This window comes from Osmia lignaria, chromosome 3 (genome assembly GCF_051020975.1).
Source record: "Osmia lignaria lignaria isolate PbOS001 chromosome 3, iyOsmLign1, whole genome shotgun sequence".
Lineage (NCBI taxonomy): Eukaryota > Metazoa > Arthropoda > Insecta > Hymenoptera > Megachilidae > Osmia > Osmia lignaria.
The window spans coordinates 8,861,499-8,889,318 of record NC_135034.1 but is presented as its reverse complement, the minus strand read 5'-3'; the positions used below and the strand labels follow the sequence as shown (position 1 = coordinate 8,889,318).

Here is a 27,820-nt window from a genome sequence, read left to right as displayed (position 1 = left end):
TTAGCTCAGTCGAAGGTCGCCGAGTGTTTGATCAGAGGGTTTATTATTATCGGTAGCCTGTTTAACGAGAAGCTCGGTAAATCTGCTCAGCGAATTTCCATGAGATCTGTCGAGCGATACTGTCTCGCTTTAAGATCGGACCGACTTAATATCGAAGAGGGCTGGTGGCCTCGTTACCCTGAATCTACAGCCGCTCACCCATCTAAATCCCTTTTCGTCATATCGTAGCCGTTTCAGTCGATTTCTACACCAATACGAATATTTCTCTTCCCTCCTAACCGATCGACCCGTCTCGACTAATAGCTTCCCTCGGAATTCCTGCTCGTTCGCATTCTCGTTCTCGTTTTTCTCACCATATTTGTCTCCCGTTGGACATAAAGGGCCGTGAGAAGAAACGACGGGGCTGGAGAAAAGCCCGAACCGGAAACACCCACAGGAAACCAAATACGTACCGCAAACAATGCCACCGTTCCACTCGGCACCGAGCTTTTTTGGCTTTCCTTTCGCATTAACTGAGCAGTCTGAATTTATTCCCATCGGGATTCTTTTATTCTCAAACAATGTACTATTGTACAAACTGAAGCTTTTATGGTAAAATCAATTAATCATCGAAGTTTCAGTATTTTTACATGTTTTTTCTTTTCGACGAACTGATGATACGATCGGAAAGATGATACATTCTCTGTACAAATATGAACTGAAAATAGAATTCCATCGATGAAAGAACATAAAGCATGATTTTTCTTCGATTCCTGAAAAATCGCTTCGGGCCACCTCGTCTCGCGTTTCCAGCATGAACGACGTTATTTTCGTACATGGACGAGCAAAGCGCTTTCTTACAATGGTTAGACGGTTACGTGACACCGACTTCCTGGAAACTCTCTTATCTGGAAGTGCTGGTGTACCGTACACGCGGACAATAAAGCCACGCTGCGCGTTTCCTGCGAAGATATACAATAGCAGTGGCTCCAGGGGAAAAGGAAGGAAGGAATGGTGTCGCGAGATAATCGAGAACGACGTTATACGACAAATTATCATTGGTATAGTTTCTGGCGGACAAGAAGTAAAAATGATAAACGTCTGAAATTAAGGGTGTCCATAATGGAGTGGCGAAAAAGTGTTAGTCAACGTTTGAATTACTTCGTTCTAACTTCTGTTTAACTAGGATCTTCTGAGAGTTCCTCTGAAAAGAAAAATGGATGAATCCTTAAGAAAAGCTAAAAAAAAATTGCTGGGTACGGAAGGGATGTTTCATAGGGGATAACGTGTTCGTGTTTGAAGAAAGGTCTCAGTGACCCCCTTTTTTCGTTAATCCTACAAATTTCAGGCTTGTCGGATGAAGATAAGTCATAAATATGAGAACACGGCGTTGTAAGCTCAGAACAAATTGAAGATACAATAGCTCTGAATTCTTTTTAAATAATTTTGTGACTTGAAATTTCCATCAAGTTCCGTTCCTCTTTTCAAAATTGCAAGAATTCTGCGGGAGTCACAGTCGTATAGAGTTTTATAATTAAGAAAATATAGTACTCTTTGTGGACTAACAGGTTCGTTCGCGTTAGAAAAGTAAATTGAAATCATTTCTCGAGATTCTATCCTTCATGGCTTGTTTGCATGTTGGAATGCTCAGAAATTTCTTCCTCAACGAGACATTAGAAGACACGTGGAAAATTGAAACCCGAATTTATGCAATATCGAATTAATTTGAATTCGAAAACGAGGACAAATACTTCGTTGTTTCTAAATGTTGAATTGCTGTCTGAAATTATTGACAACGAAACGACTGGGACTGCTCCTCGCAGTCGGAACTTCTCGAAACTCTCGTTAGTCCATTCACATTTAACTAACTGTTTCAATGGTTTTTGTCTCTTCATATGTGAACTGTTATTATCAACCTCCAGAGTTTTGCGATGTTTTGCCTGTTTCATTTGCATTGAGAATTCTCAATAAATTTAGACGTAGGTCTCTAAGAAATGTATCAATTTGCAGATACGTGCATATCTTTTTCGTTTTCCTCTGCAGTTAAAAAAGAATGAAGGCAGATCTTAAGAGGCTTCGAGGAGTTTCTCCTTAATAAAGGAAGTACGGCCACGGATGCGTTTGAAAGCGGGTAGCGTCATCGATCAAGAAAAAGCTGACGACGAGAAAACCACGTTCGAGAAACAGTGGCTCATCCTGTTCGCCTTGCAATATTTCTTTCTTTATTTTCCTCCATTCAATCGTATCAGCCGACCCGATAACGGGAATAATATTGGATACAATGGTTTCCATGACAATACAATCTCCTCAAATTTTTTAATAATACTCTACCGCTTTGTCAGCCAGGATTTGGAAGCTACATTTTTATATTAAACAGAGGAATTTTCAAATTTAATTATTTCTCTCTGTATTCCATTAATTTTATACAAAAAGTGCATAGAGTAAATTTGATATGAAGCTCGAAAAAGGGTGTGCATGTACGAATAAAGTCTTCTTAAAACACGCCCGCATATTCCGGTCCGAACAAGAGCGAGCTTAAATATCGTTTTATTATTCACTGCGTATTTTAAGCCTTCTTGCCTTGTTCGCGCAGTCGAGCATGTCGCTCATATTTATTCGAAAAATATCGCTTGAAAGTCCATGTCGCTGCGTCGAGGCTCACCCTCGGCCCTTTTGTGTCATTAATAAATCATCGTGCGGCTCGCAGGCTCGTCCCATTGCTTCCGTATTCTCTACGGCAAGCTGTTCCTTCGGGAGCTAACAATTTGCTGAGAAAAATCGCGCAGCCTTCGAGGCGACGTCCGATCGTGGATCTTGTATTAAAGATGAACGAGATAGGGAGTAAATGAAGGGTGTACCTTATGCGTTTATTATTCAGAAGCGCAAACTCGCGTGAGAATGGCCTCTCGATTCAGAAGATTTCGCCATATCTGAAAATTTTAATAATAATATTCTACTTTATAAAATTATAATTTAGTAATATTGGTCAGTGGCTTTTCATTCGCTACGAGATTTTATCGAATCAAAGAAGAGATAGACCAGAGAACTAACTACACGAAGGGTCACCACATGTTTTATTACATTCCCAGGACCCTTTGACGTACAATTCACGCTACGATGGAAAGGTTCTTTGAACAAGTACAAAGAGGTATAACCTCGAGTCCTTCAAAGGGCATCGGTGCCCGGGGAAAGGAAAGCAGGGACTTTTAAACTTTGATATTCCAAGCATTGCTTGCGCAAAGAATCAGAGGGGTTGTAACGAATAGCAAACCGAGAGCAACCCTTTAGTCGGCAACGAGGTTCGTCACGGACGTTTGTTTGCAATTATACGCTTAATTCCCTTTAATTCTGATTCTACTTCCACAAACATACGCGTTCCGCGAGCAATGAAATGTCAAAGCAATTATCGCATTAGAAAATTATAATTGCATGCTTTTAATCGATCGCAAGATGACCTGTTTCTTCGTAGAACCTTCTTTCAATTCGAATGTGAAATTTCTCAGGGTCGATCCTGGGGATTCTGTTGGAAGTTTCGAACGGGTTTGCGATCCTGCGGAATCTCTCTTAAGTTGTTCTCCGTCACGTAGACGCTTGGACGGATCGTATAAACGGGGGTGCCGGGCGAAGGCAAGGGTGGTCCAGGGTTAGAGAGAAACGTACCGAGGTAGAGTATATAGGAATTAAGCCGGCGTGGTTTAATTTTCGAAGTGAAGTTTACGAGGCAACCTTACGGTTATCGTCGCCACCTTTAACATCTCTACGTCACGCCGTCCAAAAGCCCTTCTATCGTCTATACGACCGATTACCTCGGAATGATTAACATCAAACGAGGTTATCACCATCGTACTATTCGTTATTCGATGCGCGTACCAAGTAACGTGTCATTTACGTCAATTTGCTAAAATATGAAGGTCTTTAATAAAATCTAAGAAAACGGCAGAAGGTAAAGGGGAAATGGTATCGCTTATCATCCCTGGATATTCCTTAATATTTTCACATTTCCACTTCATTTCTCTTGTCTTCTCATCTTCTCTAACGAACCGGTTGGCTAGAAGAATTCTCGAAACAGTTATGGCGTTAAAACTAATTGACGTGGGCTAAGTTTTTATATGGTTCTTCCGTCGCGAAGAATCCTCAGGAGGGTTGAAAAGAAGCCTCCTGTTTCTTGATTGTACAGAACGGTCGTTTGTTGCCCGAAGCGAACCGGGCCGAGTTTATGAGAGAGGAGAAAAACACGGGGGCGTAGAAAATGGATCAGCGAAAAAAAAAAAACGAGTGTGTCGCGAATATCTGAGAAATAAATTCCAACAGCAGGTGCAGTTATTGGTTTCTAGCCGGGGATAACGATCGCGAGGCTGTTTTCAGCCCCTCGTCACGTTAGCCAGTCCGAGGAATAATAAGGAGAAGGGAAGCGAACGGCGTCCAGGTTTCTCGCGAGTTGACGATAACGGGCGCGAGCGTGGACGGAATAACGGAGCGAGTAGCTTAGAGGCAACTTTTATCATTAACGCAGCGACGCCATGGAAACGGGATTCTTGCCGTGCTAATTCTACGTTCTGCTGTGCGTAATCAGCGGCTAAAAGTTGCATGATCTTCGGCTGGATCGTATTTAAATGAAGCGTTCTCCCGTGTACGAGGTGCATAGCTCCTTCGATTCCTGCGCGAATTTAACTTGTGTTTTATCAGGGCTTTGTAAAATCTGACTGACTGAAATTGGAAAATTGACGTGTTGATATAAAATAGTAGCTATGTCTTTGAAGATTAACTATGTCAGGGTCAACAACGACATAATTGTCTATGCTACTTTGCAGGTAAAAACAAAGACATCAGTTTCAGGTACTTCTTAATTAATGAAATAAGAAGTTCAAGGAAACTCTGTTTTGTAATTTCTTAAAGCTATCCATTTGTGAAACTTGCCTTGTCACTCAACGAAACTTGTCAAAACTATTTGAATTTCCTCAGAAATTAAAACTATTATCCCTTTGTAGCATTTCAACTGTCCTCTGTAGAAAATAGTTTGTTTGAAGGTAGAATTAAAGAAGTTTTTCCAACGTGTCGTGGAAACTTTAAGACCCGTCATTAACGAGGGAATATTTTGTTACCACGAAACGCGCTTCTCACGAAGGAACGATGATAAGAATTGTCAGTTACTGTGGAAAGTAGAGTACAATAAATGCATTGTGTAATAAAATTTTCTTTACGTACAGTTAAGAGAAGATCGGTTCCCTCTGAGGAAAGTTCGTTTTCCAGTTGTAACCACCATTTCTCGAGGAATCCGACCCCACTAGTCAGTCCGTTTCCTTTTCACGAGATAATGACGGGAATAGTGTGTAAGGTGTACGTCTTTTGAAGAGAATTTTTTAAAATTCTCATTTCAGAGATAGTCGTTTCATTGGTGGTTGAAAATGGAACTCTTCCTTTGTTCTCTCCGGAAATGAATTAAGAAATTAAGATACAATAATTCGCGAGAGAATTGCTTCCTGTACTTTCCAATGGAACTACTTTTTCAGAAAGAACATCTTCAAATAACGATTGATTGATGGTGAAAGTTGAAGAGACAGGTAATATCATCGATCTTCGATGAGCACGAAGGTGGAGTTTAATTTAATTGAACTTCCAAGAATACAAATATGTATTTTCTGTCTTCTGACGAGCACACTTTTTATTATACCAATTCCACTGATGTGCAATAAGCTAATAACTCGAAACCTTTGAAACGATTCCCAAGCGTATGAACGCTGGTGTATCGCAAAATAAACGAAGAAAAAGTTTGAAAAATTCCTTCTCGTTAGTACGAATGAATATCTAGGAAGGATCGTACAGTAATGATGCCGGTCGGTTATGCGACCGCGACAAAGGATGACGCTCGTTCGACCAATTTTCCGCCCATACATTCCGCTCGCCCGCGTGCGGTTGTGGGGTACTAAAAATGATATAAAACCAGTTGCCGCTTCAATATTCGTCTCTGTATTCTTTATGAGCTTTTCTACGGTCTACGTCATCTACGTGGCATACACGTAGCCAGGAAATTGCGACACTTCCGTCGCGTTCGACCAAACGAAAGAATCGTACGACTTTTTAGACTTGCTTTCGGCGAAAAGAGAAGAAAATGACGAAAAGGAAGTGGAAGATCAAGCTGGGTTCAGCTGAAATCGTTTCCAGAGGATTTCAAGCGAAAAAGGTTTCGCGTTTTTGCTCATGCGAGAAGAAAATAATAATGTTTGTAACATTATTATTAGTTTTCTTACAAATTTCCGTTGTAATTCATGAGATATCTTCCTCCTACACTGTTTACAACAACCATTATGGTGCACGGTTATGTATCGTTAACAAATCAAGCGGGAAATGAAGGTAGCTCGTTCGAAGACTATGCGCGACAGAATGTCGTATAGTTATACCGATCGTAAAGTACATCCTTGAAATAATAATTCCGATCGTAGGAAGTTCACTTAACACGCTTCACTACCGCGTCGCTTTATACCTGTCCAAGGTAGCGTGTTATCAAGAAGTTCTCTTAACACGCTTCACTACCACGTCGCTTTTATACCTGTCCAAAGTAGCCTGTTATCCACAGAGAGCACGTAAAACCATCTTCCTACTTTGTTCACGACGATACATCCGCTTACGCAACTTTTATCGTCGAAGGGAGGGACACTACGCTTCCTTATAGATACCGGAGGTCCGTCCGGAGAGTCGGCGACGCACGATATTTAGGCTCTGAGCACTGGAACTTGCAAAACTCGTATCGAAAAATCTGAGAAACAAGGAGTTGGAAATATTTCTTTAGAAATTTTTCCCTTCGCTCTTTGCGATATGCTTCTCAACGAACCGATCGCTGTTTCTTCGCCTAATTGGATGCGGAGTCAATCCCGAGACGCGAAGCATCGGAGGACCGCAGATATTCCGAGTGTTTTCAAGTGGCCGAATAATAGACAGAACCCACGGCATCGAGAATTCGAAATCGAATCAGAGCCAGCTGCAACCACGCTCTTGCACGCAAGGATTACTCGTAGAGGGAACTTTATTGCCGGTTGAACTACTTTCTATCCAACTCGGCTCGTTCCACAGTCGTGTGGCTGACTAATATCCCTTGCAACTACTTTTTCCTGCACGAGACTGCCGCGTGCACCGTGCATGGTCAGTAGTCTCTTCTTACGTCTGACTACTTATCTACTGAATCTACTGAAACGTGTCTGCTCACAGAACGATCGAAACTACTTAACGCCTTACCTACTGCTCGCAGATCAAATGGAATAATAACTGAGTTATTAACGCTCAAAGGCTTATTAATTGGTCTTTAATTAGTAACCACAGGCATCAGAAAGTCGATAATAGGCGTTTGGTCAATGAAATTGGGTTACTCGAATGCGAGTGAAAGCATTTTGGAAAATCGGAAAAGTAGAGTTAACGCTGTAGGATGAGAATCGATACTTGTTGAAATTACCATGATTAATTTGTATCGTTACAATTAATAACGCGGTTGCGAGCAGTACGCGACGAATTGAACATTGTTCGTTCATCGGTCACAGGTGGCTGAAATTAAACACGGCACTGCCTGATCCCACGTTGACTTAAACCACTTCGCGTTGGAACTAGCTGCCAGCTGTTCGCTCGCAATGAATTGCTGGCCAATTTCAACGCGATCATCAATCGAAACCACAGCTGAAATACCTTCGCTTCAACACTTATGTACAAGAAACATCCGCAATCCGTGAATACGAATCGGTTGCAACTATTTGATCCGAAACTTTGACGCGTCCCACTCAAAGTGCATCCAAGAACTGCAATTCGAATTTATTTTATCTTAAACGACGCTCCGGTTATTTCTGTCGGTCGTTCCTTTTATCCTGTGTTCGGATGCGATACGAAAATGGGACTGTCGGATCATCGAAAGCACTTTAGCTGCACGTTTCCGTGGAGGGATTCAAGACGTAACGCGTACACGCAGTCAGGCGAAATCCGGTCTGAAGGATTCCTCGGGAATAGACATTCCCAAGATCCTATCAGAGATTTCCTCTGCACCGGCGAATAAGAATGGAGAAGAGATCGAATGCACGTTACGTGATCGTTGTATCTTTGGATCGCAGCCAGTCGTTACAAGAACGGCCGATTTAAAATGTCAATGGAAATTCCGCCGACGAAGATGGAAAGAATTTTTCGAGGAGCGAGACAAGACGAGGAACAGAGCACCTTTCCAGCTGAAGTTGCACTCGAGAGAACTCAATCGGGATAGAATCGTTCGTTCGACAAAAGACCTTCCTCGTGACTACCGTTAATGGTTGGAAAACCGAAACGTTTGAAAACTAATAGAAGAAAAATAAAATTTAATATCAACAAATTAACTATCGTAGAGATGGGAAAATTGAAAAATAAAATTTCAGTGTGTCTGACTACGTAACGTTCATTTCCACTGTGACAGCGAACTCGTTAGTAATTGATTTTCCTGCCCCGAATATCCAACCGGATGCACGCGTGTTTTTCTGCTATCTCTTTGACAGGAGGCAAAATTTGACGGGAGAACACGGATTAACTGCGACCATGGACCAAATCGACTCGTTTCGTGAATTTTTTTCTTTTTTTCCTGCAGCCATACGTGACAGAAAACAAGCGACGGTGCTTTTTTCTACTTGGATCGTATTTTTCCCCTCTGATACGACACAGACGGACACGCGTTGCTTTGTCCACGGCGACAGAAAGCAACAGTTCATAGAACGAAAAAAATCCTTCCTCTTCTTATCCTCCACGACGAAATAATAGTTTTTCGACGGTATATAGAACATCTGGGATATTTTCTGAACTCTCGATGTATCGATTGTTTTTTCATTTCGAAAGACAAATAGACTGGCGATCGGGGGAAAGATGGATCGTGTTGTTTTCGGAAAACGCATCAGGGTGTTCATCAGTATCCCACGAAGCTTTATTTTCATTTTATCCCCGTTCATTTCTTTCTTCCCTCTGAATTTCCTCGTAAAATAGTACACAACCGTGGAACGTAATTCCTTCACATTTTCCTTCGTTAAATCTCGCGCACAGATTGACCCAAGCGAGTAATTCGTTTTCCTCGACATGCAGCGATGAGAATAAATACGGTGATTCTATCAGTTTCTCAGCGAGAAGAAAATTCAAATTTTCCGTATTATACAAGGTTCGCCCACGCAATTGTCTCAGGTGATAACTCCATTATTAGTGCATTCACGGAAAAATACCAAAGGAGAAAGTACCGCGTATGTAGTCCTCTTCGAACCATTTATCTTTCTCCTTTGACATTTTTTCGTGAATGCGCTAATAAGGGAGTTATGATCTGAAACAATTGTGTGACCCACCCTGTACATGCAGATTTTAATCTTTAATCTTGAAGGAAGAATGTTTTAAATCACATTCCCCGCGATCCTCTTATCGAATCAATAATTTTTGCTTTAAAGTACTCGCCTGCAATTGATACGAGTATATACGCTACTTGAATCGCTAGTTTTAACAAGGTTTTCGAGAGGTAACTCCTCTTCAACCCGTGTCAAAATATGTTTGCAAAATAACAAGTTTGTTTAATAATATTTCAAAATAAAATAAATACGTTTGTAAACATATTTATTGTACAGCTGCACGTATGCAGCAGAGAATGTTAAATCAACAAAAAGATTTCTCTGCCTCTGGCGACTAATTTGACATTTCCCTGAGTTTTTAAGCAAAATAGCCTCCGGAATTCCGCCGCGAATAGGAGCAAAAATAACAGCAAACATGACAAAAATCATTTCTCCAAGCGATACTTGTTTTTATTAACAATTGTTATTCGTCGAATGATCAAAGAAATTCAAGCGATTGGTGTTGAAACTTGTAAATCTTGTTAAGATCAACTGAACGATCTCGGTTTTATTTTCTTAGCAATTTGAAAAACATCCGAGGAAGAGAAATTAAAACTCTCGACTGTCAGCGACGTATTCTTATCTGTCGCGGAGAAGAAGAGACGTAACGGAACGAGGAATAATTAATCGTCGCGTTTTATCGTCGCGCGAGACACAAAGACGACTCGTTTCAACGTTCGTAGATGAATTTCGTTCGAAGTACTAGTTTCTCTGTCCGCTAATAACGACGTGCTTTCGCCGGAGCGTTTCCCAGTCGTCGGAAATAATTCAATGCTCCAATTTGTACAAGCTTAATGCTTCCCGTCGTCCATCCGGCAAATGAATCTAGAAAACTCGCCGGAGAAAATTTTCGCGGAAGGATGTTATCAATTCTTCCAGCCCTGACGGTTGAATTATGAAAACAGCAACTTGATAATCGTTTGAAATTCCAGACAGGCTATCGTGCAATTCTTTCTTCCCGTAATTACTATTTCACGAAAGTAATTGCGATAATGGAACTGTATCCGGTGCTATTTCAATGTTAGATGCATGATTTTTGAATCATTGATGCCTGTTAATTATTATTTACATCGATTACTAATTACTGCTAGTTTCATTGCAAAAGTACAGAATTAATAATGAACTTGTTATCAGAATTGTCGCAACAATTCTGAGGAATGAAGTTGTTCATATTGGATCTTTGTTTCAATACAGAAGATATTAATTTATCTTTCCATTTTCCTGCTCGTTCTCTTTTAAGAAGCATGTCTACGTAAAATTGAGAATTCTATTTGCTATAATTACGTGCTTGCATTTCCCCTACCGTATCCAGCATTTAAGCGAAATCCTCTTAGCCCTCCAAAGTAAAACGTAGCACCGCATCAAAGAACGTAATAAACACGGATGCCGAGCAATTTTGCAAATCATAAGGTACTAACGCGACGACAACCGGTGAATTGAATAGACTACTTTCCGCTAATATTGTAAACGATATTAAGTTTCTTCGCGGTCGTAAAATTGCTTCGTCCGCCACGTGTTTCGCATGCGAAACTAGAATTTCTGAATTCAGCAGAAATTTAACACGCTTTCCTCGATATATCAACCACCGGCCGAGGAAATTTCGTATATAATGGAAATACTGCGTGCAACACGCTCGTAAAACGCGGCGAACAATGAACAGGGCTGGAACGAACAATGAACAATAGAACTCGGTGAAATCATGAATGAACGTTGGCCAATTGACGAATCGAACATCGTCGAATTGCCGTATTAACTATCAGAATTTCTTTTATCGAATTAGAAGCGTTTTTATATTCGAATTATCATTACATCGTTTATTATTATTATGTATGCTGTAACTCCGCCCACTCTGAAAATCCAAGAACGAACAATGGAAGTTTGCCGGCTACTTGTTGCCTATCGATCAAAAGCAGCCAGATACAGAAGCTCGTTGGTAAAATACCACGCAAGAGGGTTGCTATCAAAAGTATTTCAAAAAATCATCGAGAAATGTCAAAGTCAGTGTCACATTCAGGGGGTTGCAAATGGAATGCTAATCAAAGTCGGTTGAATGGCAACCGCCAGTCCAATAAAGTCCATGCTACACGCATCCCAGCGAATCGATACAATCGCGTTCTCTTCGCGGTTACGTACGTTTCATGTTCTCCGGCAAATATTCCAGTCACGAGTCACGTTGCGTTTAAAACAGCCGGCATTCTCTGTGCCGAGTCACGAACGTGATTCGCGAACGGCGAACGATAGAAAAAATGGGTGGAAGGATAAAGAGGTGTTCGCGATGGCCTCGCGAGGGCAGGTGATGTATTCGGGTGTCGTTTCCGTGGAAAGAGGATAGGATTCTGGTTGTCGACGAATTGACGTTAAGCAAACATTGTTACCAGACACGGTCTGGCGAATCGATAAAAGGGTTAACGCGTTCTGGCTGCCAGATAGCATCTCGCCTCCTTAGGAGTGGCACTTTCAACCCCTTTATCCTCGGATGGAACGACACCGTTTTCCTCCCTTTTCCTACGTCCCACGTGTACACTGTGCGAGTATCTCGTGGTTGTGGCGAAAAAAGGGAAGAAAGGAAACGCGCGAGAAACTAGCTACATCGATGGAATATTACCGGGTTACTTTCCGTTTGTTCGACTTCCGCGAATACCGTAGCGTTTGCTCTCGAATCCCTTCTAATATTTGCGAATAAATTTCTTCGAATTGCAAGCATCTAATTGCAATATTGTTGTAATAACTTTGATCCCTTCAAGATCACACGAATGTTCTTGAAATATTTCAAGAAGTAAAGGGTTTCTTTGAATCCTGAAATGATCTCGAATACCGATTGAACCACTGGATAAACGCGAATCGTCGTTGTAGAAGATCCACTCGAGTTGCGAAACGATGCACGAGTGCGTTCGAACACGAGCTGTGATCCCTTTTGTTGCACGACTTCCACATAATACCGTGGCAAACGTACAAACGGGACAATATTCATTGTTTACGATAACCGATAACACCTCTGAAAAATGGATTGATTTTCCTTCCTCTAGTATCCTATTTTTTGTTGTATCAAAATCGATACCCATAACTTCTGTACTTTCTTGTACATCTTTTTCTACTATTCAATTTATTGCTGTTTTCCTAGTTTACATATTCGTTTCCCAATTTCCCTTCGACTCTGTATCGAAGATCCGAGGGAATCGTATTCAGAGACAGGAGCTGCTCATAAATGGCGGGGACGATAAAGCTCGCGAAATCCTATCTAAATTCGACGACATTTTCCTCAGGTATATTTTTCGATCTACATACGTATCATTGATCTTTCTAGTAAAGGGGTCGGGAGGGAAAAAATCGATCGAACCCTGGTTCGATTTTCATTAGAAAAGAGTGGGTGCGCCGTCCGCTTTCCAGGAGATAGAGACCACGCGTGTCACGTCTCGTAATCCATGGCCGCGAAATTTAGCGGAAAAATGCGTGCTTCGATCTCTGTAAACATCCTGCTCGTTTGAAAAGCTCGTGCGGAAAATTGACGCGTTCCCTTTCGATTCGCGTGAAACGAGCGACCTAAATCCTTCCCGACTGACGATTAGAGTTTGCTCCTTTGCCAAATACTTCTGAAAACGAAACTTTCTTAACTCGTCGTCTCATCCAGTTATAATTATCGCACGATGCAATCGCGAGCAGAAGAATTAAATGCCGTCGCTGGCGTTTTAACTAGTCGTGTTTCATCAACGAATTCCAACTGGATTTATCAGAACTCGGCAAAAGAGGGTGAGTGGAGCGGAGAAAACGGAGAATTGGCTGTGGTCTTTCATCGTGCCAGCTGGTGGACTTCTAATAACAGAGATAGCGTCCGTGTCTTGGAAAACGCGTGTGTCCAGGTTGAAGCGCGTGTTTGTCATGTTGACGAAGAGAGTGTAGAGAGACGCGAAAGAGCTACCTATGGGGGCACCTATATGCGGGTCATGGCGCATGTCAGACTAGAGAGGGTGCGGCAGAGAGCCGGTAACTCGAGGACTAAACCGCACCAGGGCGGATCCATCCTTTTCTATGCTCGATCGTGTTTTCCCTTCTATTCGATTCTGCCAAATCCTCTGAACAAACGAAACAGACTGTCCTTTATCGGGCCTCGTTTCTATGCGATCGTTTCCCTGAAATCTCAACGCGTTTCGTTCGACACAGTTCCTCTGTGGCGACCGATCTCTACCAATTCGGCTATCAAAGATCTTTTCTATCCTTCTCTTAGTCTTTTTGACCCGTTTTCGAATGTTTCGCGGAATCGGGAGGAGCTTTTCCCAGGCTGACCCTCGCTTTCTGTAGAATATCGGATTCCTCGGGGATTCTTTCCTCGCCTTCATTTCCTACATTTTCTGTTTCGCGCTACTTTCCATCCCGCGACACGTTCAATCAAAAGGGGATGAACTTGTCTCCGCGTGTTTCATTGTTCAATTTATTCCCTCATCTCGCTATCGTTTCCTTATTCGGTTTCTTCAATTTTCGTCGATTCTTCTGGCTTTTCGACTTGAATGGTGGAAATCAAATGAACGGAGATCCAACGGCTCGATAGCGTGTGTTCGTTCCTTTACGAGGGATCCTGATGTCACTGATGCCTCCAGCGGAATTATCCTTGTTCCTTTCTCTCGCTAAAACCGTATCGTGGAAATCGTTTTTTCTCCGTTTTACTGTCGCTTCTTTTCAAATTTTTTATCCAGCTTCTTAGCTGTAGCTTGAGCTGTTTCTAATTGGCTTCCAACCCTCTCTTCTTTTTCTACTCGTTGTTTGTCTTTATGCAGTCGCTCTTTTCCAGTGCGATTATCCCCGGAATTTTATTCCTTCTTTCTCCTCGGTTACGATATTACGCAAACGTTTAATTTCAATTCGGTTCCATGGAAATTTCATCCTACGTTTCGTGTCTATCTTTACAACTATTATGAGAACCCTTCGTGTTTTCGCGATCCCTTCAACTTCCGCCCCCTCGCGGGTCACCGGTTTTACTGCGACCCTATCGATCTCGTGTTTACGTTCGGTAACAAAAACAAAGCGTCAATTGGCACATCCATCTCCGTGGTTCGTTACTGAAATCGCGTGAGGAGCTGATTCGACAGAATCGAGAGCTCGTCGACCTTCGAACTGAAACGAGATTTCTTCTTGCCTTTCCATCGAACTTTTCAAACTACTCTCGTTCTCGGTGCGATAAAACTGTCGCGGAAAAGTAGTGACAGCTGAAATAATTTCAGCTTAAGAGACGATGAATTCCTCAATTTTTCATGGAAGACAAGAAAAGATCTGCCGAGGAACGAAGAAATACATTATTGCGATAAGGGCTGGTTCGCGTGTATATTCGAAGAGTAAATTCTCCGAGGTGTGCTGTCTCCTTAATAGAGAACACCTTCCGCGTTCTCGTAGCAAAGCAGAAACAAACGCTCGCATTCGTGTCGGGGAAACCACGAGGAAATGTAACAGCACACCGTCTGGAGCCAACGCATCCTCGACGTTCGAACTCGAAAGTTGAATGTACAACTCGTAACAAACTTTGCCAACTTCCTCGGCTGTGAAAGTTTCCTTGGCATCCGAAAGGAATCGCGATTATCGCGACGAATTTGTCCTCGACCAACGACGATCATCGTCGAACCAGTCCCCGATCGACGTCTCAGCTTTCGTTGTTGGTCGAAGTTCATAGATCAAGTTAAAAACACTCCATTTCTTATCTTCTTCCTTCGCAAGTTACATCCAACATTTCCCATAAAACCATCGTAAAAATAAAAGATGTTTTCGCCAACTGAGGTTTAAATGATAAAAGTGTGCGTTAAATCCGTAGCAAGGTGTCGGAATAAAGAATCAAAAGCGTTTCGTCTTCCTAAATTAATTGACGTCGTCGCTGCAAATGAAATTCGTTTCACGCCGTCGACGCCACCGCCGACAGGAAAATAATTTCGAGATCAAAAGGGAGAGCCACCGCAGCCTCGTGTTTTTCAGAGAAAAATCAAAGCTATTGAAAGACCGGCAAGAAAGGAGCGTCTGCTCGCGTAAAGGGCGAAGCTGGTAAACGGGCGAAAAGCCTCGTGACGAGGAAACCGCCTGATGGCGACGAAAGACGAAAAAAGAAACGAGCAGCTGATATCCACGGAACAATGTGTACACCGTGAAGAAACATCGATAAAGAAAAGCCAGCCGTGGTGCCTTGTAACGAAAGAAAAATCGCCTGGTATCACGGACCGCATTTTTCCGCCGATCTACGGTGCTTGTACGCGCGATGAAGTCTTTTGAAAGAACGTCCTGGATCGCTTGCTCGTCGGAAATTGTTCGTAATAACGAGATGAAAGGGTAAATGAGAAAGGGAGAGATTGAAGATTCTACGATCGAACGGGATGCTTCAGATATAACCTCGTGTCGAGAAAAGATACCGGCATCCCATCGTCGTCGTGGCTTCGACGATATTTTACACGTTTGTAAAAAGATCCTTCGGTGCTGAAATATTTTTTCAAATCATCATCGATAGACGAGATAGACGTTGTCTTGTTGTATGATGTGTATTTTGGAACTGAAAAGAGGTCAACCACTGAATCACGTTGAAAGCTGTAAAAACGAGAAAATGATCGATAGTTTTTAGAAATAACATTTGAAGATTTAGGAGCCTGCTTCCCTTATCCTTATCTTTAACCTAGGAGAGTTTAAATTAGAAGCGACCGTACTCGTATAATTTTCGAACAGCGATTCCATCGTTCCATCGTCTCAATTTATCCTCGAGGTGTTAACTAGATAATGACTGCCTAAACTGTTCTATCAGCAAGTAAATCTGTGCTATCTCAACTAGACTAGAGATACAACCCAGACGAACACAGACGTAATTCTTAAAAAAATCGATGAGTTAGCTTGTCTTCTTCCGGTTCGTAACGCGTGAATCGAGTTTGCTCCTGCGATGATCTGTGACGGGAAAATCGCGAGGGAAACGAGGCCGTCTCGGACGTTTCTCTAATTATAGAAGCGGTTAAACGAACGCACCTTAACCCCGCTCGTACGACGGGACGCGACGTGGCAAAATTTATGACTATAATTACGATGGGTTTCGACGTGACAAGCGGGAAGAACGATCGATCATGTCCGCTACGACACCTCCGACAACTTGATGCATATTTATCTAAACGCGTTGGTGGTGTCGCGGTTGTCGGAAGGCCTGTGTACTCGGAATATGTATTTATTAGTTGCTCTGACGTTAGAAGCGTTCGCGTTCGCGAAGGAACAGGCGTCGGAGCTTCGATGGCTGGCGGAAAGATATTTAGGGATCCCGTTGTTGCCGAAGCAAGATTATTAAACGTTAAACGAGTTACGTAAGGCTCGTGACAGCATCGTGAAATCCCTGTTGCACGATGCTTCTATACGTAACCCACGCTCTATCTACAGTCTGTCTCATAATTGATAGACGATGCAAGTTAAAACGGTACAGGCTCGAAATTTACCGACTCGACCTTTGTCTAAAGGGTAACCATCCATTACTTGTTTTCGATTTTAGGAAAACCCGTAATAGACTCCATTCTGGAAATCAAGCCGGCGCGATAAAAATGCTTCCAAGCCGTCAACGTAACGCGTTTCTTGCTTTTTCTTTCAACGTACATGTACCCATTACTGCTGCCGCGATTAATTACGAAGGAATAAGTAGCAAGGTCGTTTCCAGGCAAATAAAGGGAAAGATTTATGGGCTGTTGGTCGGGAGCGATTGGAATCGTTGTTCAAGTTAAAAGCATTTGTATGGTAACGTTTTTACCATTGGTTCTTTCGTTTTCCAGCCGGTTCAGCAATCAGCCTCGTCATCGATTTGTTCCATAATAGCACCGTGGACCGTACTCTAGAGCGTATTACGTAATTTATAGATACTTTTCCCGATCGATCCGAGCCCCCTGTGATTGGCACACGCGCGCGTTACCCTTGATTAATTGGAAGCAACGACGAGTTAAGCTAAGATGGATATTTACTTAATCGTGACGACATAGCGACGTAGCAACCCTTTGTCTCCTCTCTTTTCTACCTCGAATAAATGTCATTTCGAGGAGCAAACAATGCTCCTCCCTTCTCTTTTCTTTTCAATCTTCGATAATAGAAAACAAATTGACCGAAGTTTCGAGCTGTTTTCCAAGCACAGAAGTTAACCCTTTCATTTCGAGAGATTCGGAAATCTTGATAAACGATTTCCGTGAAAAATTTGAAGGGGACCATACTTTTTCCTAAGCTCTCGTAGTCGACGCGGAAGAAATGAATTAGGTAGCGTAAACACACATTCGTCATGTTGCAACAAGGTGTTTGCGTGTTGTTTCTACAGCGCTGTCACGGCAGCTTCCTGTGGAGAGAACGAGCTGGTGCGTTTTATAGACGATCTAATTTGCCCTGGCGACACGAACCGAATGTTGGAAACACGGTCCGTCGCACGCACACGCGTAACGAAAACACACACACACACACGTGCACAACGCAGCAGGTTGTGTGTCCAACGACGTGGCAAACGCATGGCTTCGAGGAAGTCGTGCCTGTACACAGCCAATAGGGTGAAAGGAAAAAAAGAAACTAGAGAATAGCGTGGAAAAATCGTGGAGGGTCGAAACGGTACTACGACTTTCGCGCCGCAAATACAATAACAAACGACCCAGAAAACGACAGCTAAAGAAAATGGATGACTGAACAACGTGCATGTTTCCTTGGAATAACGCTGAAAATATGTATCGAGCTGTACAACAAGGTCGAGCCATTTTTGTTTTTTTTTACTTTCAAGGTGCGTTTGCATCTGAAGCGAGACTAAAGACATCCCTTTTGCGATTTCCTTTGATTCCGATTCATTTCTGGAATGAGTTCACGTTGAATTTTAATAACAAATGGAGTGCATTCAATTCCAGGAATCTTACAATCCTTTAAGCAAGGTAGGAAGCCGTATTATTCATGGAACGACCTGATATTCGATAGAAACAACTAAGGAACGGGGGATATGGAAATTTCCAACAGGATGTTTTTAGCGAAATTTTGCGTTTATATTGACAATCAGTAAAGAAACGTGAAAGCGTAGGGCTTGAGAGATACACGTGGAAGGCGAGCGTCGATACACCCCAAGGCAACGTAATCGTTGCCATGAGAGAAAGGGATGGGCCGTGGGTTGTCCTTCTCTCGGAACCTTTGAGAAGTTCTACATTGTGTTGGTAGATGATTTTCAACCAAGTATCGATCCCTCGAAACAACAGCGGGATTCGAGTTCTCTTCGAGGATCAATTTCAAGGGAAGCGAGTGTGTCGAAGAGGCAGAGGTCTCGAACCGGCTAGTTAGGGTGGATAATATTTATGCTGCCAATGCCGCAAAACGTTCGACTATAAGCCTATGAATTATTCACGGCCGTATTTCTTTCTTACCGTCGCTATAATTCCCCTGAAACATCGTATAGCGCATAAATAAACGCGATGTATCGTGGCTTACGAGTGAGCGTCTGTCGGGCATAGAACTCTGCTCGGTAACCTGTATATTTTCGGCGCGGTCCCGATAGACGACAAGGGGAGAAAAGGAAATTGATGTCACGGCTCGCACACGCGTTTCAACGGTACTCGCTATCGAACCGAGGAAACGCGTTTTGCGAGTTCGTCCCAGGCGCTTAACGCCGTCTGTCGACGACCTGTTGGAGCGTCAGCGTTAACAAGCTCGCGAAAACATTTATAGGACCCCTCGGAATTCTCGATACCCTCTGAAAATGTGAGATTCGACCTCGATCCTTCGAAACGCGACCGCCTCGTGCTCCTATTTACACCGATAAATTTCAATTTTACGAGTCTCGCATGGTCTTAACTTTAAGTAACACAAACCACGTTTCACTGTTACCTTTCTGAGAATCACCCTTCGAGTCCTGAACAGCCTCCAGAGTTGATCTGTGCCGTTGACATGTCTCGGCTCGCCGTTGATTTGCAATGGAAACGTGAATTTCGAAAAGTGAAGCGCGAAATCTGGATCGGGAAGCAGCGAGAGGGCAAGGGTGCACAGAAAGATCGCGCGCGGGGCTGGAAATTCGTGTAGACGGAAGAAACGTGCTCCTGAAGAAGAGGAGCCGTGTCGTCGCGACGTGTGGACGCGTACTGCTGGAGAAACGCGGGCGGCACGGTCACTGGGCGTCGCGACGACGACAACCAACACCACCACTACACCACGACACCGACGCCGCCGCGCCGTGTGCTACTAGCGGTCGGTGGTCCAGCAACCCACGGCGGCTGCGCAGGCCGTCCCGACGCCTTTTCAACTCCACTCGTCCGATTAAATTAAAGCCAGACTCTTGCCTTTTCTTCTTCTTCTTCTTCTTCTTCTTCTTCTTCTTCTTCCTCTTCCATGTGGCTCGACAAGGCTCGACTCCGCGAGCAAATCTTCCTGTTCGGTGATTGCTTTCCATGGTGTGTTTTCCTTTCGCGTGACATTACAAGGCACGTCTCTTGCTGATCAACGTCGAGACAATCGATGCGGCGGCATTGAAACCACAATAGGGAATGCAATATTATAACAGCACGGGACTTCTGGTTTTTACGATGACAAAATCGTGACATTTACGACGATGTTATTAAATGTGATTTATCGTCAAAGATCATCCTTAGCTTTCCCTCTCTAGCAATCCGGATTACAATTTTCGAAGCGACTCTCGGTGACGGTGGAACAATAATCTCAGGGGAACAGGCTTTTCCGCCAAGATATCGTTTCACCGTCCCGTAGCTCGATCTCGGGGCTTTGCTCTCGTCTTTAATGGCTTGTAACGTTGCATAGAGAGCAAGGGTAACAATAACGGTTAACGTAAATAACTTGGAAGGAGACACGCCAATTTTCCAGATTACCATCTATAAAGTAGTAGTGAAAATTTCTTTTATGACCGCGATACGCCCCACGACCACACCTAGCAGTTCAATCTCCTTAATTTTCTTTTCTTCTCTGTTTATAGCTCATTCGGGACCGTTCCTTTTATAGCGTTCTTATACAAAAATTCTCACACTTTCCTTGTCCCTTTCCCTCTTTTCATCGTAAAACATACCGAATGCGACAGCTCTTATGTAACTTTAATTATAAAATACACCGCGTTGTCCATGCTTTCGAGAAATAATAGAAACGCTGTCTAGCAGAGGTAAACTTTACCAGCAAACGAGAAATTGGAATTGCGAAGAGCAATATAACGAATTCCAAGCGGAGAAGCGTGTGTGGAACAATATCGTAATACCTTGTTTCGAGTGTAGCCAGATTAAATTACCTGTTCGCTACAAAACTTCTACATTGTTATATCACGTTACCATCTGAGTGTAAATTTCAACACTGTCCGAATCTAGTAACTCAGTAATTAAAACACTGTGTAGAAATTCTTTGAGAAAAAGCTATGTTCTCTGAACAGACATATCGGTTACTTTTCCAAGTAAAAGGTTATTTTTCTCGCGATATTTTCGTTGTTGAAACATCCAGTTGCATAGGTGTGTTGAATTAAAATGATCGATGCCCGAATGACTAAATATCGAGGATACATGGGTTCGAATCGCCTACTTTTGAGAGGGCTAAAAGACCCGCTAAAATTAGCCGCTTCAACGACAGGATTTCGTAATGAAATCGATCGATTTAATGGGCCGTTAAATTAGATTTACTCGTGACGGGTTGCCGTCACGGTGTTAAGTAAATAGAGCCGCGAACGACAGACGCCTCGGAGGGAAATTTTGTGGAGGAACGCTTCCCGGCTTCTTTAAAACGATTTCAATCGTTCGTTGTTCGACATCGCGATTTAATTTTATTCGATTTTTCGGGAACTCGAAGGGTAACGCTGATTGAAAGTTTGAAGTCGTAAAAGCGAAAAGAGGAAACGACAAGACTGACGTAACTATCGAAGCAGAACATTACTGTCGGAATAAAGAATTTATCTTTGTACTCGACGTTATCTCGAAAGGAAATTCACCGGCTTGATATACGACAAATGTCGAGAGAACGCTTCGAGTCGGCCAGAATGATTCAAGATCCAGAGGCCGGCCTTTCTGATCGGAGATTCGAAAGTTCAACCTTATACACGCGTTAGTTTATCCTCGTTTTTGCACCTGCAATTATTCAGACGAAGCTTACCTGAGAAGTCTGTTCATTTATTTTCTAGGATAATTACAGGAACTAGGAACGCTACTTTATTCTTTCGGGAAAAGGAACTGTTTCAATCTAACAAACTTGTTCTTAGAACGTGTAATTACTATTTCTTAACACTAAAAGCATCTAATTGGGTCGCTACATAAAAAAGATATTCGCAGTAGTGTATCCACGTATTATATCAGCCCGCTGGTGCAACGCGTCGCGCTATCCATTGAGCTATACTACTGGGAGTTCAACTCTTTATAGCGATCCGTGCTTTAGCGAGGTTCGTCTTCCATTTTCGACAAAGAGAATGCAAATTTGTCAATTTATCGCCTTGCCTTTCACCGTGCTATATCATTCGCGTATCATAAATCTGTTTTTTTTTTCCCGGAAAATCTTTTTCATAGATGAATATTCAGGCGAAACACAAGCCCTATCGGGATATCTCTTTAACAAACGCGGATAACTGAAACCAACACACGAGTATTGCAATGTACAAACGCGATTCCGAGTATTTTCAATCGCAAGGAACTCGCGAATCTCTCTTCCATTTGTTAATTACTTTTTTATGAGCCGACTCGCGCCGAGTATTTATAACGATGACCCCGAGCCTCTCCTATCGATTTATTTGCTACAGACTTTTTTTGCCGGTCGAATGTAGACCATTTGTCTGGGACAAGAGGCAAAACCTAAAATAGAACGAAACGAAATATTCTGAAGCGGGGAATTTTTCGAACTGACCGAGATTTGATAGCGTTTCGAAAACGGTGCTTTCGCTGCTTTTTATCGAAGAGGTTTATGGCGATGGATAACCGTTTGTCCATAAGCATAAGAGCCCGATGCAATGTTAATAACGTTTTACAGTAATATTCGCTTCGATTTACGAGCCACTTCGCCTACTTTATGCCACTTTTCCAGCTTGACTTTACCTCGGTCTCGTTCGCTCAGCGTAAACTTCACCGCTTGAAATTTATGCCTCTCGAGTAGCGAGAAGATCCTCGGTCAAAATCCTGAACAGGACGAACAACCGACCCGACAACCTTTCATGAATATTTCCTTCACTGAATTGAACGCCTCTTACAGCTATTTATTTTCTCTCATTTATTCGAGAGACGGCAATCCTCGACGTTCCTTTCTTCCGAGCATCTCAGAAACTGTTCCATTCTCGCGAGAATTAAGCTGAATTAGATACTCTCGTTTGAACGATCCTTGAACACCATTTCGTTAGGTTTGTGCACGCAAATATTTCATTGCGGTGAAATGAAATTTTCAACAGGGTTACGCGGATGACCTAGAAGCTTTCAATTTGAATTTCCTCTTCGTTGAAATTCTTTTCCATTTGGCTTATAAATGTTTCAAAAACAAACACGCTTTGTTGGTAACTCGACTTTGGAACTATGCATTACCCCGAGACGTCGAAGTGAGAAAAGTTGAAGGTATATAAGGAAATCATGCAAGTTGCATCGGTAGCCGGTGTTTTTAAGAAAGTATATACAGGAAGCAGGAAGTTCGAGGTTACACTATCGCGACATACTTTCCCGTTCGCAATTTAACTGGGAATTATTCACTGTCGAAGCGTAGAAGTAAATTCATCGCCTTGTAGGAATGGACCCGCGAGAGCCAGTGCAGCCGCGGATTTACCCTTCCGCTTTATCTCGTGAATTATTCACGCTGGCATTACCGAGACACCGTTATTCGGTCGATGCAAACATTTGCGAAAGGGCTGTTACGTGATGGTAGGCGAATTTGAACAGAAATCACAGCAACGTTGAAACATGAATGAAAATGTGCGTGGATCGTTCGATAGACTAATCAAGAGGCGAATTGGAATAGAGTGGAAGAATTTTCAGCTTTCAGCCAGGTATATTTACAGACATCTTAAAACATCGTTGTTTGTACAAACCCTGGTTCGCGCAAACAAAGTTATAGTCTTCGAAACATATTCATTATTTCGAAAGTTTTATCAGTCTTTCATCAGTTTCTCTTGTGTTACCTGAGCCCCGATCTCCGATAAGTTCCCTGGTGGCTTGACCTGATATAAAAGGATAGAAATTAGATTTCTCATCTAGACTATAATTTTGTAATTCATCTACAATATTATTTCTGATTTCTATCGTACGGAGAGAAATATTGAAACCCGTGCGATTTAATCAGCGAAACAAAGTTTATGAGCGTGATTTTATTTCCGTTTGTCGAAATTAATAGCTGTGGATCGTGGATAATGCGTTTACGACCCGAAGATACAGTATCGCTGTTATACAAAATTTCGAGAATCATATTAATGCCGTGAATCGAGTTAATTTTCGTCATTTTATTCAGCGCGCGGCTAATGAAGCATTCAATCCTGGTCAAAGAAAAGAGATAGGGGACGTCGGTATGAGTACGTGTAATAGTAGAACGGAATAATTCGGTAATCAGTGAATTGGAGCAAACGAGAGCGAAAGGGAGACAGGAAGAGGAGCGGTGCAAAAATTCCACGGCTAATTATGGCAGTTCATTTAGCTCGACCTTTAATCGCCCGATTACCTCTGGTAATAATTCTGGTCATAACTCCGTTAATAATGCATTTACGAAATAATGCCATAGGAGAAAGATAAATGGCTCGAAGAGCACTACATCTGTAGGTCCTCAGATTTTTTTAAATACTAACAGTGCATGTGCAATTAACAACTGCATCATTTTTTTAAACGGAAATGCATATTTTTTATTGCACAGATCGATTCCTCTGTTCATTCTACGTAAAAAAGTATTAAGGTACCATGGCAAATAAATTGTTATTTCTCGAGATATTTGCAAAAAATATTTTTATATATGTACCCATAGCATATTTTTAATATAGGTTTCGTGAAGATCCAGCCAGTAATAAATTAATTATAATAATTTTAAGATCGAGAATCTCGATTTCTTCTTCTATTATCTGTCGGTTGAACTTAAGAATGTTTTTTTAAATCGTATTACGCGCTTTCTGGATTGAATGTGATTGGTGGAACTGGCTCTCGCTGTCGACCAATAGGAACGTTTCCCGCAAATAATTCGCGACTCTGCCGTATCGTGGCGTAGTTGGTTATTACTATTCAAAAGGGAAAGACGTAGTGCTCAAAGAATTATAAAATTAACTAAAAAGGTGCGTAAAAAGCATATTTTAAACAAAATATCAACCTAACGAGTAAAAGTAACGTAACTTTACTATCTCGCATATGTATTTACTCGAATTATCGTGTTTTTCATAGTTTTCGTGCTTAAAAACTATCCGCGAAAATAGACGCCGTGAGAAACGGGGTTCACACGAGTAAAACTCAATCTTTTTTAACATTAATTCGGTAGAAATTGTTCGATTCAAGTAAAATCCAAATGAAATTGTATCGCGTTTAAAGTGAAGTGTTCAAATAATTTCAACAATTCCTTGCACCGACAATATCACGCACAATATACGAGGAAAAGGTAATTATGACAATTCTATTCTTACGAATTATTAATATAGTAATAAGACAATGTATTTTATTCCGAATGTGGATAACCACGTGGGCATATATAATAAAGGTATAATTATGTAACTACTATAATAGAATGCATTGAAACAGGTGGACTACCACTAGATATAAGTCGAGATTCCATCATTTGAGCATAATTTACTACAAATGTATCATTCATTACACGTTCTTCTTTATCTTGCATAATTGTAAATTTTCCAAGCGGTATTTGCACTTCTGATAATCCTTCTGCAAATATGAGAAACATATTTAAGCAAATCCCATCAAAATTGATAAATGTAGGCGATAAAAAGTACATACTTAATACTTTGAATGTATACACTGTATTTAGAGGATTCCGAAATATTACTTCTCCTACAATAAAGTCTGATATTTGTGGCGTATAATCTTTTCCAATTTTGAGCATCTGAAAATTAGACTTATAGAGAAATATATCAAACTTAATTTTAATGATTTAAAGAATAATTACCTTAAAAGCTATAACATCCAAAACTTCTGGTTTTCTTGTCAAAATTGGATACTTGAGAAAATCTTTGTCCAACCAATCTTTTTTACCATTCTGCGCTTTTTCATTCACAGCCACACTTTCATTTCTATTTTCAGAGGAAGCTTTAACTTGAGGCTCTCCATCGGACATGTGATCTACCTTGGGTTCCTCCTTCACTCTGGTGTTACTAAAGGTTAGTGGAGTAGAACTTTTTCCTAACGATAATAAGTTTGCAAGTTCATGAGAAGGTGATATTTGTTTAACGTTGCACCCATTCATTGTATCTGTACGAATTACTTTGTTTTCTTTAACATCCTTGTTATCTACATTATCAAAACGAATGTGGCTGCCAAAAGAAACAGGATAAGAATCAATAATTCTAGGCTTTGCTGGTTTATTTTCATTTTCTTGTGGAGCACTTTGCTCAACTTCTTTCGTCTTCTTCTTTCTATGCCTTACGCGTTTTCGTTTTGGATATAAGTTTTCTGTATTAAAATCTTCCATCAGAGCTGTGTCAGTAGTTTTTGATTTGACCACACTGCTTGCTTCGCTATCTCCTTTCCCATAACATGCTGTACTGAATCCTGAAAACTCTGTAACAGAAATTTTCATATAAAATTTATTACACAGCATTAAAATAAAACTTATTTGATACATTAAAAGAATAAAATTCACAGACCACTTTGCGATTTGTATGCACCTTCATTTGACAAAGTTTGAACTGCAGTTGTATTTACTGAAAAACAATTGGTCTGAATTTGTTTATTTTGAAAGGAATTATTTCTTTCTTCTTTCATAAAACTACTTATATCTTGTGTTGTATTCTCTGTAGATATTTCCATTTCATTTTCCAATCCAGATCCAGGAGAAACCCTGCAAAATTTTCACATAAATAATGGTACTTCTTTCATAGATTCCATACAAAAATACTTACAATATCGTTTCATTTTCTTTAACAATACGAATATCCTCGTTAGGTGGCAAGTACTCAGTTTTATTTAACAACAAATGGAACGGTTCTTTGATGTTCAATAATTTTCCAATGTGTTCTGTCATATGTGATACATTGCACATTTTTGTACCATCAATGAAAATCCAACAGTAACGTCGTACATCGTTATAAAACTTGCATAAATCAAGTTTAACGCGAAAATTTGGCCGGCACATTTCTCCTGATGTAGGTTACGGGTTCATTAATGTTTACAAACATGCTTTCATTTATAGAAATCCGTATCATTAAATGTCCCTATTATTGGTGACCGTTTGTAGGTAAGGTAGGTGAAAGTATCAAAAATTCACTAGGATTTCAAGAAATTCCTAGCTTATTCACAGAAGATAATACAGGAAGGATATGGTAAATCATTTTCAAGATAAAGAGTAGATTTTTATAATAAATATAAGATTTTGATAGTATGGTGTTCATTGAAATGAACAAATATAAAAAATTTTAAAATCTAATTAGATCTTTTAGATTTAGATTATTAGAAGATATCTATTCTAAGGGGTGTGAATAAAATAAATAAATGATACTTTGGAGAATTTAAATATAACATCCATCTTTTATTTAATTTTTGGTAACGCAATGATACAAAGTCAAGGGCTTACACTACTAATAATCTGTCCCCAATACATTTCTTCCGGAACTACGCTAGAAATAGTCACAGTCGTGTTTAAAGTGTGGCCTGACAAAAGTTTCGTGTATCTAGTATAATTCACGCGTTAAATGTTTCGATTTGTGTTTACTCGTTAAATCGATGGATCTAGTTAACATTAATTCAAGTAACACGATCAAGTTAATGCGTTTGCAAAGTTCAAGTTTAATAATACGTAATTTCAGCAAAGATTCGCGTCTATATGGAATTTTCGTATAATGTAAAGTACATACACACTACTTGCCTCTTTTTTATCTTTTCTTTTCTTTTCTTTTTTTTTTCATTTTCTCGTTCTTCAGCGTTCATCAAGTACAATAACGCCGTTTTTAAAAAGCTATTGCAATCGAATAGAAGAATTTGTACGTGGTGTTCTATTCTCACCTGAACGTTATTGTACTCACGGTAACTCAGGGTTCGAGCAAGGCAATCGTGTACAATAAGTTCACGTTCATTATAATTGACAAATAATTCGATATTTCATAGTTAAATAGGAGAATGATAGATCTTCATTTTCAATATACTTGTCTCTTTCGAAATATATAATACGTTTTAAGTAAGGAATATAATAATTGTTAATAAACTGTCTACACGTAACTTTATACGATATAGATTGAATTAGTCGAGGTTATCTTTCTTTCTTTTTTTCTTTAAATCAATTGCGTATAGATACATGTATATAATATAGTATGTATAAAGAACAGCGTAGGCGATTTAAATGTAAATTCATTCGATCGACTAGCCAAGTAATGGATTTATAAAATGTTTCTTGGGCGTGTTGTATAC

At 41.0% G+C, this 27,820-nt stretch overlaps 2 protein-coding genes and 1 long non-coding RNA gene across 3 annotated transcripts in view; 1 reads left to right on the top strand and 2 right to left on the bottom strand.

The window, feature by feature from the left end:
* Window positions 1-19,393, bottom strand: part of LOC117611175 (somatostatin receptor type 2) — a 52,739-nt gene extending 33,346 nt beyond the window's left edge. The window contains exon 1 of the mRNA XM_034339112.2: window positions 19,161-19,393. The gene's annotated coding sequence lies outside the window, so the exon portion shown is untranslated. The remainder of the gene's footprint in view (window positions 1-19,160) is intronic.
* Window positions 1-27,820, top strand: part of LOC117611180 (uncharacterized) — a 109,080-nt gene that overhangs the window by 67,252 nt on the left and 14,008 nt on the right. Inside the window, exon 4 of the long non-coding RNA XR_013065254.1 lies at window positions 25,502-25,578. This is a non-coding gene — a long non-coding RNA (uncharacterized LOC117611180). The remainder of the gene's footprint in view (window positions 1-25,501; window positions 25,579-27,820) is intronic.
* LOC117611173 (uncharacterized) lies at window positions 24,901-26,602 on the bottom strand. The gene is made up of 5 exons (XM_034339111.2): window positions 26,320-26,602; window positions 26,065-26,258; window positions 25,368-25,978; window positions 25,199-25,304; window positions 24,901-25,126 (listed from the first exon to the last, which is right to left on the bottom strand). The coding sequence occupies exons 1-5, from the start codon at window positions 26,550-26,552 to the stop codon at window positions 24,954-24,956; spliced, it is 1,317 nt and encodes a 438-aa protein (XP_034195002.2). The 5' UTR covers window positions 26,553-26,602; the 3' UTR covers window positions 24,901-24,953.

Excerpts from the sequence above, each read along its gene's own strand:
- LOC117611173 (XM_034339111.2), bottom strand. The coding sequence starts at position 26,552 with ATGTGCCGGCCAAATTTTCGCGTTAAACTTGATTTATGCAAGTTTTAT. Across the intron at positions 25,305-25,367 it reads TGGATGTTATAGCTTTTAAG|ATGCTCAAAATTGGAAAAGA; the intron begins GTAATTATTCTT and ends TCTAATTTTCAG. Across the intron at positions 25,127-25,198 it reads GTATACATTCAAAGTATTAA|AAGGATTATCAGAAGTGCAA; the intron begins GTATGTACTTTT and ends TCATATTTGCAG.